This window comes from Muntiacus reevesi, chromosome 2 (genome assembly GCF_963930625.1).
Source record: "Muntiacus reevesi chromosome 2, mMunRee1.1, whole genome shotgun sequence".
Lineage (NCBI taxonomy): Eukaryota > Metazoa > Chordata > Mammalia > Artiodactyla > Cervidae > Muntiacus > Muntiacus reevesi.
In genome coordinates, this window is record NC_089250.1 from 179810362 (window position 1) to 179827476 (window position 17115).

At 55.5% G+C, this 17115-nt stretch overlaps 3 protein-coding genes across 5 annotated transcripts; all 3 read left to right on the forward strand.

Moving 5' to 3' along the window:
- Nucleotides 1–3207: 3207 nt before the first annotated feature.
- On the forward strand, nucleotides 3208–3804 carry LOC136158418 (high mobility group protein B3). Its single transcript, XM_065920214.1, has one exon. The coding sequence runs from the start codon at nucleotides 3211–3213 to the stop codon at nucleotides 3802–3804; it is 594 nt and encodes a 197-aa protein (XP_065776286.1). The 5' UTR covers nucleotides 3208–3210.
- Nucleotides 3805–4986: 1182 nt separating this feature from the next.
- NME4 (NME/NM23 nucleoside diphosphate kinase 4) lies at nucleotides 4987–8118 on the forward strand. Of its 3 annotated transcripts, none has more exons than XM_065920217.1 (5): nucleotides 4987–5231; nucleotides 6686–6842; nucleotides 7086–7187; nucleotides 7284–7396; nucleotides 7851–8118. In XM_065920217.1, exons 2-5 carry the CDS (start codon nucleotides 6828–6830, stop codon nucleotides 7972–7974), a joined length of 354 nt encoding a protein of 117 aa, XP_065776289.1. In that variant the 5' UTR covers nucleotides 4987–5231; nucleotides 6686–6827; the 3' UTR covers nucleotides 7975–8118. The 3 variants fall into 3 exon arrangements, with proteins under 3 accessions (XP_065776289.1, XP_065776288.1, XP_065776287.1); XM_065920216.1 differs by having other exon boundaries at nucleotides 5018–5231; nucleotides 6709–6842; XM_065920215.1 differs by lacking the exon at nucleotides 4987–5231 and adding an exon at nucleotides 5530–5711 and having other exon boundaries at nucleotides 6709–6842.
- Nucleotides 8119–9748: 1630 nt separating this feature from the next.
- Nucleotides 9749–17002, forward strand: DECR2 (2,4-dienoyl-CoA reductase 2). The gene is made up of 9 exons (XM_065923918.1): nucleotides 9749–9967; nucleotides 11135–11203; nucleotides 11533–11584; nucleotides 12157–12292; nucleotides 13754–13878; nucleotides 13947–14040; nucleotides 14193–14297; nucleotides 14744–14958; nucleotides 16044–17002. Exons 1-8 carry the CDS (start codon nucleotides 9888–9890, stop codon nucleotides 14956–14958), a joined length of 876 nt encoding a protein of 291 aa, XP_065779990.1. The 5' UTR covers nucleotides 9749–9887; the 3' UTR covers nucleotides 16044–17002.
- Nucleotides 17003–17115: the final 113 nt, after the last annotated feature.

The window sequence follows — 17115 nt, forward strand, 5'->3', positions numbered from 1 at the left end:
TTTGGGGTAGGATTTGCTTCTAAACTTGCATCCATGGCTGTGGCCTCAGGTTCACACTGGTTGTTGGCCAGAGACACATATTCTTCATCCCATGGGGCAGCAAGTGAGGGGGAACGGGAGGTGAGGTCACCTTCACGATCGGTGACCAGACCCTCTCCTGCTGTTTCCTCCTTGTCACTGGGTGCAGTCCACACTCCAAGGGAGGGGGTTACAGGAGGGTGTGGGCTGAGCAGTTTACTGTTGTTGACTTTTAAAAGTTCTTTGTAAATTCTGATCAGATATATGAGTTGCAAATATGTTCTCAACTCTGTAATTTGTCTTTTCCCTTTCTTGGCAATTCCATGTTGTCCACCTGACTGGGTTTGGCCAGTTGAGAGTCTCACCACCAGCGAGGAGTCTCAATGGGCTACACTGTCACTAATATTTGGGATTTTCAGACTTGGAGATTTGTGCCGTCTTCATTTGCATTTCTCTGATTACTCCTGAGGCTGATCACTTTTGCACTGTTTACTGGGTATCTGCAATTATTCTTTGGAGAAATTAATCTTCAAGTATTTGCTGTGCTTCTTGGGTCATCGGTCTTTTACTCACTGATTTCTGGTCATGGAGCCCTAGACCTGCATGGGTTTTAGGCAACGGAAACATTCTTTCCTGTCCTGTGACTTGTCTTTTTCTTTCTTCATGGTCTGTGTGTGTATGTATGTACGTAAAAAATTTTTTTTTAATTTTATTTATTTTGGCTGCGCCAGGTCTTAGTTGCAGCATGCAGGATCTTCGATCTTTACTGTGGCATGTGAACCCTTAGTTGCAGCATGTGGGATCTAAGTCCCTGATCAGGGAATGAACTCATGCCTTCTGCACTGGGGGCATGTAATCTCAGCCACTGGAGCATCAAGGAAGTCCTTGTGTGCGTGTCTTTAACAGACCTTATTTTTGAGAAGTTTTAGATTCACAGCAAAATTAAGCAGAAAGTACAGTTTGCAAACACCCCTTGCTCCTAAACATGCACAACCTCCCCCACCATCAGCATCCCCACCAGACCATGTGGTAGAGTAGTTACAGCTGATGAATCTACACCATGAATCACCCACAGTCCACAGCTTACATTAGGCTTCCATCTTGGTGGTGCACTTTTGGCAGGTTTGGACGAATGACAAATAAAGAATCTGTCCACGATGCAGGAGTTGCAGGTTCGATTCCTGGGTCAGGAAGATCCCCTGGAGAAGAGAATGGCAACCCACTCCCATATTCTTGCCTGGAGAATCCCTGGAACAGAGTAGCCTGGTGGGCTACAGTCCATGGAGTCACAAAGAGTCAGACAAGACTGAGTGACTAACACACATACAGTAATGACATGTATCTATCATTATAGCGTCATACAGGGTAGTCTCATTGCCTTGAAAATCCTCTGTGCTCTGACTGTTCATCCTCTCCAGCCCCTAAGCCCTGGCAACCAGGAGTCTACACTTCATTGCAGTGCAGTGGGTTCCCTTGTTGCAGAACACAGGCTCTAGGGCGCACACTCAGCTGCGGCGCATGGGCTTAGCTGCCCCGCAGCATGTGGAACCTTCCTGCACCAGGGGTTGAATTTGTGTCCCCTGCATTGACAAGGAAGGTGGATGCTTAACCACTGGACCACCAGGAAAGTTCTGATTTGTCGTTTTTAGAGTATATGAAATCAAAAGGGAAACCAGACAGTACTTAAGGGACTTCAGGGCGAGTGAGACACAGATTCAGCTGCCGGTCCAGGAAGATTCCACATGCCCCAGAGCAACTAAGCCCATGGGCCACAGTTACAGAGCCTGAGATCCAGAGCCTGTGTACTGCAACAAAGAGTGGCCCCTATTTGCTGCAACTAGAGAAAACTGGGAGAAATATCAACAACCTCAGATACACTGCTGATACCACTCTAATGGAAGAAAGCAAGGAGAAACTAAAGAGCCTCTTGATGAAGGTGAAAGAGGAGAGTGAACAAGTTGGCTTAAAACACAACATTAAAGAAGCTAAAATAATGGAATCTGGGACCATAACTTCATGGCAAACAGAAGGGGGAAAGTGAAAGCAGTGACAAATTTTATTTTCGTGGGCTCCAAAATCACTGCAGACGGTGACTGCAGCCATGAAATTAAAAGATGCTTGCTTCTTGGAAGGAAAACTATGACAAACCTAGACATTGTATTAAAAAGCAAAGATATAAAAAACAAAACAAACAAACAAACAAAAAAAAGCAAAGATATCACTTTGCCAACAAAGTCTGTATATTCAAAGCTACAGTTTTTCCAGTAGTCACGTACAGGTGTGAGAGTTGGACCATAAAGAAGGCTGAGTGCTAAGGAAGTATCAGGTGATACTATGGCCACCTGATGTGAAGAGCTGACTCACTGGAAAAGACCCTGATTCTGGGAAAGACTGAAGGCAAAAGGAGAAAGGGGCAGCAGAGGATGAGATGGTTAGATAGCATCACTGACTTAATGGACATGAATCTGAGCAAACTCCAGGAGATGTGCACAGAGGAGCCTGGCGTGCTGCAGTCCATGGGGTTGCAAAGAGTTAACACAACTTCGTGACTGAAAAACAACAAGAGAAAGCAGCAATGAAGACCCAGTGTAGAAAAGAAATTAAAAATCCACCTTGGAATGCAGGGTATGTGGGTTGAATCCCTGTTCAGGGAACTAAGATCCCACAGCCAGGGGAGAACTAAGCCCATGTGCTGCAAACGACAGAGCCCATGGGCTCCAGAGCCCGTGTGCCACAACTAGAGAGAAGCCTGAAACAAAGATCACAATTGCTGCAACTAAGACCCCAACGCAGTAAGAAATAAATCAATTTAAAAAAAAGAAAGAGGGACTTCCCTGGTGGTTCAAAGACTAAGACTCTGCACTCCCAATGTATGGGCCCCGGGTTCAATCCCTGGTCAGGAAACTAGATTCCACATGCTGCAACTAAAGATCCCGCATGCCACAACTAAGACCCAGCACAGCCAAATAAAAAAATAATAAAAGTAAATATTAAAAAAAATAAAATACTCTGAGATGAAAGGAAATGAAGGCATATCAAAACAAATGGAATACAGTTAATACAGTGTTTAGAGGGAAATTTATAGCTGTAAGTGTCCATACTAAGAAAGAAAAAAGATTACAAAACAATCATGTCCCTTTTTTTTTTTATGTCCCATCTTAAGACAGTGGAAAAGACTAGCGAACAATACAGATGGCTAAAGGTGATCCCAAAAAACCAAAGGGCAAGATGTCTGCTTATGCCTTCTTTGTGCAGACGTGCAGAGAGGAACATAAGAAGAAAAACCCAGAGGTTCCTGTCAATTTTGCTGAATTTTCCAAGAAATGCTCTGAGAGGTGGAAGACCATGTCCGGGAAAGAGAAGTCGAAATTCGATGAGATGGCAAAGGCGGATAAAGTGCGCTATGATCGGGAAATGAAGGATTATGGACCAGCTAAGGGAGGCAAGAAGAAGAAGGACCCTAATGCCCCCAAGAGACCACCGTCTGGATTTTTCCTATTTTGCTCTGAATTCCGTCCCAAGATCAAGTCTACAAACCCTGGCATCTCTATTGGAGATGTGGCAAAGAAACTGGGCGAGATGTGGAATAACTTAAATGACAGTGAGAAGCAGCCATACATCAACAAGGCAGCAAAGCTGAAGGAGAAGTATGAGAAGGATGTCGCAGACTATAAGTCTAAAGGGAAGTTTGATGGCGCCAAGGGTCCTGCTAAAGTTGCCCGGAAAAAGGTGGAAGAGGAAGATGAAGAAGATGAGGAGGAGGAGGAAGAGGAAGAGGATGAATAAAAAAAAAAACTGTTAAAAAAAAAAAAGACAGTGGAAAAAGCAGGTCTCTTGTATTCAACATTTTACTGGAGATCCTGACTGTGGTCACCATGTTTCTCCCCTCTGGAGATTCCAGCCAGAGCAATTCATTAATAAAATGAAACAAACGGCATCTAAACTGGGGACCCTTGCGTGTACAAAATCCTGAAGAATCTAGTAAGCAACTATTAGAACTAATAAATGAGTTAAGCAAAGTTTTTGGGTACAAGATCTACGTACAAAACTCAATTGTATTTTTATACTCTCGCAATCAACAATTGAAAATGACACTAAGAAAAAAACTCCATCCGCACAACACACAGAAACATACATGGGGACTTCCCTGGCAGTCCAGTGGTTGAGACTCTGTACTTCCAATGCCAGGGGCCTAAGTTTAACCCTGGTGTAGAAACTAAGATCCCACACACAGCGTGGTGTGATCAAATAAATATCACAGCTTAAAAAACAAATTTTAAAGTATGTATGTTTTTTAAAAAAGTAATTACGTTAGATCCTGTGGATTTCAAAATTCAAATAGTAAGCTGCCACCTTTTCAACCTGAACGGTACTATAAATGAGAATATCTGTGATTTCTGTTGATGATCAAGTCACAAGCATCACAAGGTGTTTCAGTGAAGCTAAATTCCTCCTGTTCGAGACCAGCTAAGAATAAGGGTGGGATTTTTCCCCATCCAAATGCCTTGGATGCCCAGCCTGACCTTGCCTGACCATGCAGGTCCATCCTCCCAGCTCACGGTGTCAATTCAGAGGGAGATCCAGACCCAGGTGGGAGCAAACCTTCCCCCCCGCCCCACACCGCCCGCCCAGCCCAGAAGCCGGCCCTGCTTCCAGGACAGGGGTACAGGCGCAGGAGGACCTGCATGAACTCAACAGGATACTTAAGGACTGCGTTGATATAAAAGACGAACACGACCCGTGCAGGGTTCATCACCTTTATTCTTTTTTTCTTCTGATTTTAAACAGAAATTGACATTAGACACTTCCCAAGTCTACTCGAGTGAAACAGCGTCTGGGGGGAGGTGCGGGGGGGTGGGGAGTGCGCGGTGCAGGGGGGGAGGGGGAGGAGCCGTAGGCGCAAAAGCCTGGGGACGCTCGCCCTCCCTCGACTCCTTCCCCTCCCTCTCCTTCCCCCAACCCGCCTCCCTCTCTCCCTCCACCCCTGCGGCCTCCTCCCGCCTCCCTCCTTCCACCCTTTCCCCAGGTTTCTTTCTCTCCCGCCTCCTCCTCCCTCCGCCCCTCCCCCTCCTCCCAGGACCCTCTCCCCTGCGCGCTCGGCCGGCGCCGGCGGCTGGGAGTCATGCGCTGCCTTTCCGGGCTCGCGGCGCTGCGGGGGTTGCTGTGCGGCGCCCGGGCCCTGGGCCCCAGCCTGCTCGCGCGCTCCTGCTCGGGTGAGTCCACCCGCCTGGCGGCCACGCGCGGGGTGGGGCGGGTCGAGGAGCCGCCGGCCTTTGCTGACGCACGTGCGGCCCCGGCGCGGGGGCCGGAGGCCCGGGAGCAGGCGAGCTGGAGAGCCGCGCCCCTGGGGTTCCTGCCCCGCGGGGCCCCAGCGCTCACCGCCGCCGCCACCGCCCACTCCCAGCCAGGCCCCCACGGCCCCGCTCACCTCACCTTGCTCTGAGCAGGGGGTCCCAGGGCTCCGCAGCAGGAGGAAACCAGAAGCTTGGTGGCCACACTTTGTGCTTGCAGGGATCCCAGCGGGTCCAGGGCTCCTGCGTGAGGCCGTTCTCAACAAATGAACACTCCTATCCTGAGGCGTCTTTCCGCCAGGCATATCCCTGCCTGGAGCCTTGCAGTTATCCGGGGGTCCTCCGCCCCAGCAGCTGGCCCTCGGGCGCTTCCAGAGTCCTGGGGTTCCAATACTGGCGAGGGTAAACTGCCATCTTCCGAGACAGGAGCCAGCTGGCAGCAGGCCAGGCTGGACAGCAGGGCCCCTAGGGACTGGGCTTGGTTGGGGGGGTGGGGTAAGAATAAGGGTGGGGGCCTTCCTGCAGTGCAAGGCATTGAAGGTACGTGGTGTGGTGGGCACCCGATGCCTGCTCCCCAAGCCCTCCTGGGGCTGGGAAGGCAGATTCAGATGCCCCCAGGGACACTGGCTCTTTTGGACCTGACTGCTCATCTCTTCTCCAGTTTCCTCCTCCCTCTCTGCAGGGCTTAGCCGCCAATCCAGGGTCTGGGCCCTTCTCCAGAGTACACTTGACCCTAGACCCAATGCCAAGGGTCAGCCTAACTCTGGAAGTTTTAGGTGGTAGGAGGGTGATGACGCTGGGGGTCTCTCTGGCAGCGTCACACCCAGAAGAGGAGGACTGGGGCAGTGTTGACTTTAGGACACTTTAGGTTTCAAATGTCCTGCCTTGAAACCCCAATAGCAGCCTGGCCAAGGAAGGTGTCAGGGGAGGACCCTTCCCCCTTTCTCAATCCCCAGGTCCCTTTCTCTCTCTCTGCCTGTGGCCCAGTGGGAAAGTGCTTTTCACTCTCCCTGGTCCCAGAAAATGGATGCTGGGTCCCTCCTGATGTGGTAGTTTGGGGGTGCAGACAGTGTCTATGCTAGCTCCCCGAAGTACAGGCGTGAACATCAGGACTTGTACTTTCTTTCCAGTGTGGCATCTCAGGGGCACCAGCTCCATCATGGGCAGCTTCTCCCACTGCCTGCCTGGGTGGGGCCATGGCCCCTGCGACAGGCTGAAGTCCCCAGGGGCCCACTGTGCTGGACAGTCCTGGCTGTGGGCACCATAATTCCCCTCCAGGACTGCTCTGATTGAGGCAAACTCTGCAGTCTAGGGGACACCTGGGTCTTGGCAGGGGAACCCAGGTCCAGGAGATGTGAAAGGTGAGGCCATGGCAGCCCCGAGCCCCCCTCTTCTACAGGAGGACCCTCCTGGACCCGGGAGCGGACCCTGGTTGCGGTGAAGCCAGATGGGGTGCAGCGGCGGCTGGTCGGGGATGTGATCCAGCGCTTTGAAAGGAGGGGCTTCAAGCTGGTGGGGATGAAGATGCTGCAGGTACCAGGGCTTTAGGCCTGTGGGTGTCGCTGAGGGGACCGGGGTGGGGGCTGTTCTCAGCCCTGTGTCAGGACAGCCTCCTTGTGCTGGCAGTAGAAGGGGAGGGGCGGGGAAGTGTCTATGCTAAGCTGGAATGCCAGCCCTTGTCAGTGTTGTCTGCTGAGGGCCCTGCAGTCAGGATGCCACAACCACTGCCCTGGTGCCCAGTGGGGCTCCCTCTCACCCCTTCCCTCAATGCACCAGGCCCCAGAGAGGATCCTTGCTGAGCACTACCACGATCTGCAGAGGAAGCCCTTCTACCCAGCCCTCATCAGCTACATGAGCTCCGGCCCAGTGGTGGCCATGGTACCGTAGGGCCGCGGCGGTGGGAGGGTGGAGGGCCCTGGGTTGAGCCCTGGGTGACCCCCACCTCTCCCCACCTCCTCTATCTCTCTGCTGCAGGTCTGGGAAGGTCCCAATGTGGTCTGCACCTCGAGGGCCATGATAGGCCACACCAACTCTGCCAAGGCTGCCCCTGGCACCATCCGGGGAGACTTCAGCACCCACGTCAGCAGGTAACACACTCAGCCACTTGGAGCTGAGGCCCAGTACCCTAGGGGCTCAGGGTGGCGGCCTGTGCCCAAGGCAGATCCACTGGGCCTGGGCGTCTTGCAAAGGGGAAAGCGAAGCCAGAAAACGATGGGAGCATGTCACACCTGATGTTGGCTAGTGCAGTATTTTTCAAAACCTTTTTGTGTACACAGGAGATGATAAAGCATTCCCTGTGTTGTGTCTGTGCTCTGCCATCGTGGTCTGTCACCTGACTTTACCTCCAGACACCCCAGGGGTTGGCCTGGGACAGATGCCAAGGTCAGGCACCCAGGAACCCAGTTTTCCAGCTCCTCTGTTCCTTGCCCCTCTGCACCATCACTCACCCACTCCCCTAGACAGTCGGGGATGGGCAAACTCTGCCTAGGACCCCCGAGGTGCATGCTGAAGCCTGTGCCCTACCTTTGCCACCTGGCACAGGAATGTCATCCATGCCAGCGACTCCGTGGAGGGGGCCCAGAGAGAGATCCAGCTGTGGTTCCAGAGCAGTGAGCTGGTGGACTGGGCAGATGAAGGCCACCTCAGCAGCATCTACGCAGCCTGAGCACGCAGGTGCCCGCGGTCACCCCGGCATCCACTCAGGACCAGCTACCTCTGTTGACAAGAACTTGATCTCACACCCATGCTCTGCCCATCTGTCCCAGACCACCTCCCTGTCCACCTTCTGCCCCACTCCAGCCACAGAGTGGTTGAGCCACCAACTTTATGTGCCTTTTAGTATTATCCTAAACTAGCAAGGGACTGGACCAAGTCCTTTCTGAACCAAAGTGCCAGACAAGCTTTGGGGTCCAAAAGCTGGTAGTGTGACCGTCCTTTCCCCAAAGTGGGGACATTAAAATTCACTGTGCTGTGCGTGGGAGTGGAGTGCTCATTATGGCCCCTGCCATCTCTGAGGTGGGAATGAGGCTTTATGCAAAGTTGTAAGCAGCTTGAAAGTAGAAATGAAGCTTACCATCTCATATACCAGGAGATCAAGAACTTTGTTGAATGTATGAGACAGGCGGAGGTCCAGAGGCCTTCAGCCTGAAATCTGGGAGCTCTAAGCTGAGCCACAGAGCTTGTGCTGTCCCTCAAGGAGGAGCCTTAGGCAGTTGTGAAAAGGAGCCGAAGGGGTAGGCAGGGAGCTGAAGCCGCCCCGTAGGCAGAAAGGCTGTGGCCTCATTGACACTACGTCACTCCTCACACTTGGCCCTCCGGTGTGTCCCTGGCCACTCGTCACAGGTACTGGATACTGCATGGCATTACACCAGCTGAGGCCGACTGGTCCTAACCCTGCTTTATGACGTCTTGGCGATGCTGGCCTTGGGTTTCTCCCTGTGCCTCCACGTGAGGGCGCGGTTGAAGGGTCTGACCTTTAACTGGCCATGAAAGGGTCATGTTTGAAGCTGACCCTGGGGCTGGCTATGCGAGGAAATGGCCTTCCTAGTTTCCCGTGACTTTCCTAGGCTCTAGTCTCCTTCCCTCTTCTTTGCAACAGGGAAGAGAAGCACCCTTCTTAGACATTTAAATGCTAAGCGAGTCCGAATACGTGTTTTAAATGCACAGAAAGGCCCAAAGCGGTGAGGGAAGCCGAGGGGCCCCGCGTCGGCCCGTGAGCTCCACCTCAGCCTGGAAACCAAATATTCCCTGTGTCCGGCTGGCCCCGAATCCAGCACTGACACCCAATCTTGTAAAAAGGAGCCCAGTAAGCCGAGTTTCGACTCGCATTCACCCGACCTCCGCCAACGGGAACCAGCCCGCCGCACTGCGTCTGCGCCTGCGCCTGCCGCGGCGCGCAAACTGACTTCCAGTCCCAGCAGGCCGCGGGGCCCTGAGGGCGGGACGTTCTGGGAGAGGCTGGGGACAGGGAGGGGCGGGGCACCTGGGAATGGCGTGGGTCGCGGGGCGGAGCTTCCTGGGGAGATTGAGAACTGAGTGAACCCGGCTTCCTGGGAGCAGCGACTGTCGCGGGGGCGGGGCGCTCTGGGAGGCGTGAGGACCGGGGTGGGCGGGGAAACTTGGGAGGGGCGAGGGTCATGGGGCGGGGCGTCCTGGGAGGAGCGAGGGGCGGCCCGGCTTGAGAGGAGCCAGGGGCGCGGGGCGGGGCGTCCTGAGAGGAGCGTGGGGACGGGGGGCGGGGCTTTCCGAGAGGAGCGAGGGGCGCGGGGCGGGGCGTCCTGGGAGGAGCGAGGTACGTGTGGCGGGGCGTCATGGGAGGAGCGAGGGGCGCGGGGCGGGGCGTCCAGGGAGGAGCGAGGGGCGCGGGGCGGGACGTCCTGCGAGAAGCGAGGAGACTCGGGGCGGGGGCTCCTGGGAGGAGCGAGGGGACGAGGGGCGGGGCTCCTGGAAGGAGCGAGGGGATGAGGGGCGGGACGTCCGCGTCCCCTGGCTGCCTGCTGTCCTTTGAGGCCGAGGTTAGAGTCCTGGGATCCCGGCGGGTCTCTGCTGCTTTTGCCACCCAGGCCTGCTCCGAGCGCCATGGCCCAGCCACCGGCCGACGTCAGCGAGGACGACTGTCTCCCGGAGTACCACCACCTCTTCTGTCCGGACTTGCTCCAGTGAGCGTCGCGTCTGGGGCGCCCCAGGGAGCCGGGCAGGGGGCGGGGGCGCCTGCGGTGCTCGCGGAGGGGGACTGAGGTTTTTCTGGGATGTGTGAGGACCCCAAGCCTGGTGGCCAGGCTGTCCAGATGTCCGGGTATCCCAGCGAGGCAAGTACTGGTGTTCCGATCTTTGTCCTGCGTGAGCATGTCCTGTTTATCTATGTGGAGGTGGGGACGAGTGTCAGAAAACACAGAGCAAAGATCAGGAGCAGGGAGGATTAATTATTACCAGCAGTAGGTAAGGAGAACTCTGAAGATTTTCCCCAAAGCTGTCTCTCCGAACAGCAAATTTGGGGAGGTCTTAAGCTAAGAGTGCAAGCATCTTAAGAAGGGGTTTGGGTGTTTGACGACGTCCAAGCTAGTTCGGTAGTTCGTTAAAGTCATGAGTGTCAGAAAAAGTCACTGTCATCTCAGGTTCCAGTTGGTCAGGTTCCAGCTGGTCAGCACTTCAGGCTGATCTTTACCATCAAAACAGAATTGGGAGACTTTACAACCAGTGTATGGTTCGTATCTTGGCCATTGTTCCTTCTCTTGCCTGATGACAGTTGTTAGTTTCTGTATTCTTCTGAGACCTGTTGAGGGCAGCACTGTGTCCAGGCTTAGATCCCAGAATGGCGTGGGCCCCAAATGGCTTCTCTTATGTCAAGAAAAGCCTGCCTGTTTCTCTTTCTCCATGAATCTGCTATCCTATCCATTTAGAGGGTGGCAGGAGGAAGGTTTATGTTTTGAAAACATTTCTCATGAATTGATAGCTTTCTGCATAGAGACTTCTAGGTTGAAATCATTCTTCCCAAAGATTCAGAAAGCCGAGGAATGCAGGCTTTCAAAAGCGGTGTTTCTCAAATTTGACCCAAGTGCCCAGTGCAGAGGGTCAGTGGAAGAGCACCTCCCCCATCCCGATTCAACAACAATCCCTTACTCTTTTTATTTTTTATTTAAACAAATTAGAATTTAGAATGTATTTATTTAGGTGCACTGGATCTTAGTTGCGGCATGTAGGGTCTAGTTTCCTGACCAGGGGTGGCCCCTGTGCCCCCTGCATTGGGAGCATGGAGTCCCAGTTGGTGGACCATCAAGGAAGTCTGAACAGGGGCCTTTGTAAAGAGTCTCTGTTTTTTCTCTCAGGGACAAGGTGGCTTTCATCACGGGTGGTGGCTCTGGAATTGGGTTCCGGATTGCTGAGATTTTCATGCGGTAAGTGAGCACTGCTCTGTGTGGTCCATGCCCCATCATGCTGCCCCCTCCTCCTTGGGAGGGGACCTGGGATCCTGGGCAAAATGCCAGTCGGTGGTGGGAACCCCTCTAGTTCCAGGTCCGTCAGAGAACATTTGAAAGGGGTCCTGCCACAGTCACTCAGCCCACGTAGGCCTCTGGGTCCTCTGCCAGCTCTGCCTTCAGCCCTGAGCTGATGTCTAAGTCTGAGAGACCCTTGGGGGAGGGGCTCCTTAGATTGCTGGGCAGGAGCTCTGCTGGGTGTGTCCCTTGCGCCTTGCTGTCCTCACTCCTGCTCTCTGGCTTTGCAGGCACGGCTGCCACACAGTCATCGCCAGCAGAAGTCTTCCCAGAGTATCGATGGTGAGTGGGCTCTCCTGTGCCCAGCCATCCATGGGTGACTTTGGGGGCCAGGAGCCTAGACCTGGAAGGTCCTGAGGTCCAGAGGGTGACCACACCAAAACCAACCTGTCTCCCAAATACGGAGCTTCAATGGAAGTGGTCCCCAGGGACACTCTCGTGTTTTTACAGAATCTAATTATCGGGTCCTGAGAAGCGACCCTTCTGTTGGGTGGTACTGTGACCCCAGCAGAGTTCTCTGGGCTCAGCAGGTTCTTGAGGGGGGAACATATCTCCCCTGCCTCAGCTGGTCTCAGCACAGGGACTGGGCATCAGCTGGAGCTGCTGTTGACCTGTGACCAGTGGCCTGGAAGGTTGATGAAAGGGGAGAGGGGACAGGATGTCTTAGTGACCACCAGGGGTTGTGGCCCTGGGGAGGACCGCTTGGCAGCTGTGCCTCCCCAGGGTGGGTTTCAGCCACAGAGCCCGGGTCCCTGGCAGAACCTGGCTCATCATCCTCGTTGGATCCTGAAGGGCTGTGCCTCCAGGAGAGGCCAGCAGGCTGCTGCCCACATCTCTTCCTGTCTGGCTTCTAGGCTGCCAGAAAGCTGGCCACTGCCACTGGCCAGAGGTGCCTCCCTCTGTCTCTGGACGTCCGAGCTCCCCTGGCCATCGCGGCAGCTGTAGAGCAGGCCTTGCGGGAGTTCGGGAAGATCGACATTCTCATCAACTGTGAGTCCCTGTTGAGCATGACTGGGGGTTTCTGACGTGTCTGCAGTACCAGACCTTCCTGTTTGGACGCCCTGGAACTGTCCTGGCTTCAGGTCACTGTCTCAGCCCAGTTGTGCCCCTGCCGGGTCTATGCAGCCGTGGCTCATGAGGATGCCCTGAGAACTAGGCTGAATCACAGAGAAGGGTCACTCTCATGTCCTGAAGTTCCCCATTGAGGAAAAGGGAAGACACATGACTGTTTTAGCCTAGTTTTATTTTTCAATACTTATTTATTTATTTGACTGTGTCGGGTCTTGACGGTGGCGCGCAAGCTCAGTATTTGCAGCTTGAAGGCTTGGTTGCCCCGAGGCATGTGGGACTAGGGATTGAACCTGCGTCCCCTGTGTTGCAAGGTGGATCCTCAATGCAAGGTGGATCCTCAATCACCGGACCACCAGGAAAGCCCCTGTTTTAGTACAGTTTTAGATTCACAGACTAATTGAGCAGATAGTATAAACAACTACTCATACCACACTCCTGCCACACACACACACATACACACACACGTCGTGTCTACTATGAATACCTTGCATTTGTTACAACTGTTAACTGTAGTCTCTACATTCAGGTTCATTTCTCCTGAAATTTCCTTTAGAAACTTGCGGCGTGACAACATACTCTAGTAAAAATTAATTTTAAAAAATCCCCAAAATTAGTGTATCATTTTCCTGCCATTGACAAAGTCATAAGCTGGGCAACTTAAGACAGCAGGAACGCATTCTCTCACAGTCTGGAGGCCAGAGATGTGAGACCAAGATGTGGCGGGCCATGCTCCCACAGGAGGGTCGGGAGAGTCTATCTGGGGCCCGGCTTGTGGCTCCTGGGGCTGCTCCCTGTCATCCCTTGGCCCCTGGCTGCGTTCCTCCAGCCTCTGCTCTGTCCCTCTGTGCATGACTGTGTCCACTTTAAGGACAGCAGTCCTTGGGTTTAGGCCACCCTATTCAGTATGATCTCATCTTATCTTGATGACATCTGCAAAGACCATGTTTTCACATAAAGTTAAGTTTACCCACACTGGGCTTCCCAGGTGGTGCAGTGGTAAAGAACCTGCTTACCAACGCAGGAGACACAGGAGACGTGAATTCGATCCCTGGGTCGGAAAGATCCCCTAGAGAAGGAAATGGCAACCTACTCCAGTGTTCTTGCCTGGGAAATCGCATGGACAGAAAAGCCTGGCGGGATTACAAAGAGTTGGACATGACTGGACACTTATAGCCGTGACAGGCATCAGGTGTTGGGATCCACTGAAGAGTGTATCTTTTTGAAGCACACATCCAACCCATAACACCTGTTCTGCCCCTCATTCAAGAGTTTGTCCAAATGCTGAGGTTTCCTCCCTGGCCGGCCTGGACCACCCTGGGGACGCAGATGCTTTGCTTGCCCGGGGCTCCAGCCCCATCCACCGTCTCCTTCCACCCGCAGGTGCAGCCGGGAACTTCCTGTGCCCCGCCAGTGCCTTGTCCTCCAACGCCTTCAAGACTGTGATGGACATCGACACCTTGGGCACCTTCAACATGTCTCGTGTGCTCTATGAGAAGTTCTTCCGGGTGAGTGTCCCGAGGCGGGGGCCTCCCAGGCCTGGCCGTGCGCTCACTGCCCCCCTCGTGTATTGCAGGACCATGGAGGGGTAATCGTGAACATCACTGCGACCCTGGGCACTCGGGGACAGGTGCTCCAAGTGCACGCAGGCTCTGCCAAGGCGGCCGTGGGTACAGGCGCCCCCCCTGGTCTGCCCGCCTGGGTTCCTCCCCGTCCCTGGGGGCCGGCAGTGTCCCAGCAAAGCTGCGCCCCCACCCTGTCTGGGCTGCCCCAGAGGCCGAGCAGCCCTGCTTCTCCCTCACACGGCCTGCCTCCCCTGCAGATGCGATGACGCGGCACCTGGCTGTGGAGTGGGGCCCCCAGAACATCCGCGTCAACAGCCTTGCCCCTGGCCCCATTAGTGGCACTGAGGGGTTGCGGCGTCTGGGTAAGGCTCCTCCAGCGGGTGCTCCCCCGGGCACAGGTCCCACAGTACTTCCAGGGGCTCCCCTCCCACCTGGGTGGGACAGGCCCGGGATCAGAGACAAGCGCTTATGGCTCCCTGGGTGGGCAGAGTCCATCCCCAGCCTGGGGACTGTTCACACAGCCCAGCAGGGGGATAGGGGGTGGACTTGGGCAGCTGCCCCTAGAGCTAGAGCCCAGGGACTGCTGGCCTTGTGAGCTGCACACAAAGGGCCCCGCTGAAGCCTCCAGAGCCTTGGCCGTGAGCAGGGACAGGCCTTGTGCTGGCTCCACAGTGGGGTTACTGGGCCTGGCCCAGGACAATGCTGCCGGCGTCCCCAGCGTTACAGGATGTGGCTCAGGGGAGGCTGGCAGAGGAAGGTGATGGCCCCCGGGTCCTGGGACTTGCCTGAACCTCTTCCTCCCTCCCAGGTGCCCCACAGGCCAGCCTGAGGGCGAAGGTCCTGGCCAGCCCCCTGCAGAGGCTGGGGAACAAGACGGAAATTGCCCACAGCGCCCTCTTCCTGGCCAGCCCGCTGGCATCCTTTGTGACGGGGGCCCTGCTGGTGGTTGACGGGGGGACCTGGCTGACGTTCCCTAATGACGTCCAGTCATTGGCAGATTTCTCACCCTCAGCTAAGCTCTAGGTGACGTCCCACTCCCACCGTCAGGGTCACCTGTGTGCTTGGCCCCCTTCCCAGACACCCATCTTGTGGCCAGGGGTCACAGCGCGGGGCCTGACGCTTGCCCCTCAGTCTCTTACCTGTGTTTCTAGATGTGCTCTCGGGCACCCCGGGCTCCCTGGCTGCACACGTGGGGCGAGGCCTGGATGGGTGCTGGGAGGGCCCAGCCCCATGCAACTGCGCTGCAGACCCCAGGGCCTCCCTGCAAACCAGGACTAGCAAACTCCTCTGAAGCAGACAGGAGCCCCCCTCTTTGGGTGGCCCTGGGCGACCGGCTTTGGGGGCCTGAGGGCCTCCTGGTCCTGCTTCCCGTCCTCCCCAGCATCCCAGGGGCATGGGCAGCCCTCAGCCTAGCCGCGGAGCAGCAGCTTCCTCTGAGGTGACTGAGGAGGTGCAGGCCCCCTGCTCCCCACCTCCTGGGTCCCCGTCACAGGGTGAAGACAGGATGTGGACTGGTTCCTGTCCCGTCGGAGGTGGTTGTGGTGAAAGGACACCCAGGCCTCACAGTGTTCGGCCTCCCCACAAAGCTGTGGTTGGTGCCAGCTTCCAGAGGGACCCCTGGTCTCAGGGGTGGGCCTGCTTGTAAGACAAGTGATGCTAGTCGGCCCTCTGATGTGCTGGCTGGCAGACACAGCCAACAGACAGGAGTCTGAGCAAACTGCAGGAGACAGCATAGGACAGAGGAACCTGAAGTGCTGCAGTCCATGGGGTTGCAGAGTCGGATGTGACTTAGCATCTGAACGACAAGATGCGTTCTCAGTCCTCCAGACACACAGAGTGGGGTGGGGGGTGGGAGCGGGGGAGGAGGTAGCAAGGCCCCAAGCAGCAGGAGGGCATGGGTGCTGGACAGGCCCCCCAGTCATGGGTGGAGAGTGCTGGGGGAGGGCGGGGAGGAGGCAGGGGGCCACCGTGTCCACCTCAGGAGACACACAGGCCTGGTGGCCTGCTGTCCACCCCTGCCTGCCACTCACTCCCCCAGGGCTTGTAGGGGGCCGGCCTGGCATCCCTTGGTGCCCCAGTGACCTGGTGCCTGCTGCCGCTTCTGACAGGCAGTGGACAGCGCGCTGCAAGGGACTGGTCCACAGCCCACTCTCGGACCCCAGACCTGCCACCCGTCCGCCTGCCTAGCCTGAGCACCAGACCCAGCAGTCCCAGCCAAGCATTTGAAGAGAGACCAGCCCTTCCTCTAGGAGCGGTGCTGCGCCCACGCGCCCTGCCCACGGCCCTATCTCTGTGCATAGGAAAGAGGGCAGTGACCAGGCAGGGACCTGCCCATACACCCTTGGGCGGCCTATGGTCCAGCACCTGGCCAGGCCCCCAGAGTGTGCCCCGGCCCAACCCAGGGTCAGCGCTGCCCTGCTGCCCAGCCCCCACCTAGGCTGGTCTCCTTTCTCTCCTGCCTGTGTCCAGGGGGTGCCTCCAGGTGGTTCCCGCGGCCTGGGTGCAGAAAAGAAGGTGGTTCAGGCTGTCTTCTCCTGCTCTCCCGCTTTGAGACCTTTGCTTGACAGAAATGCCAAACCGGGAAGGCTGGAGAAGTGTGTTTGAGTGCTGCCCCCAGGCCTGTGTCCTGCTTCCTCTCCCCTGGGTGTGTGGGCTGCAGACAGGACCTCTGCCGGCACAGGTCACGGTGCTCCCACCTGCCCTGGAGAGGACTTAGTCCTTGGTCATTGGGGGCTCACTCTCTGGACCCTCCAGGAGGCCTGGCCCCATTGTTACCCTCCCTCAGGCCCGGGGGAGGGGGATCTCTGCCTCAGTTGTTCCCCAGTGACCCCTCTCTGACACACATTCAAGCCAGGCCCTAAGGGGGCCATTTGGATCCTGGGCTTGTTTTCTGTGCAGTTAAAAACTTCAGCGTACTTAGAGCTGTTGGTATGCCCTCTAGCTGGACAGGTGGCTCACTGCCCTCCTCTTCACCCTCTCCCATATCATCTATTTGCATAAGCACAGGTTCTAGAGTTTTGCCAGAAAGTGCATTTCCTTAAAAAATAAACGTTTTACTATAAAATTATATATTCAGTGGACTTCACAATATTTTTAGAAGGAGAAGGAGGACACTCGGACACTGGTGATCTGGGCGCTGAAAGGTAGCAGTGTGTCTCCGTTGTCTTTTTCCTGTGAAGA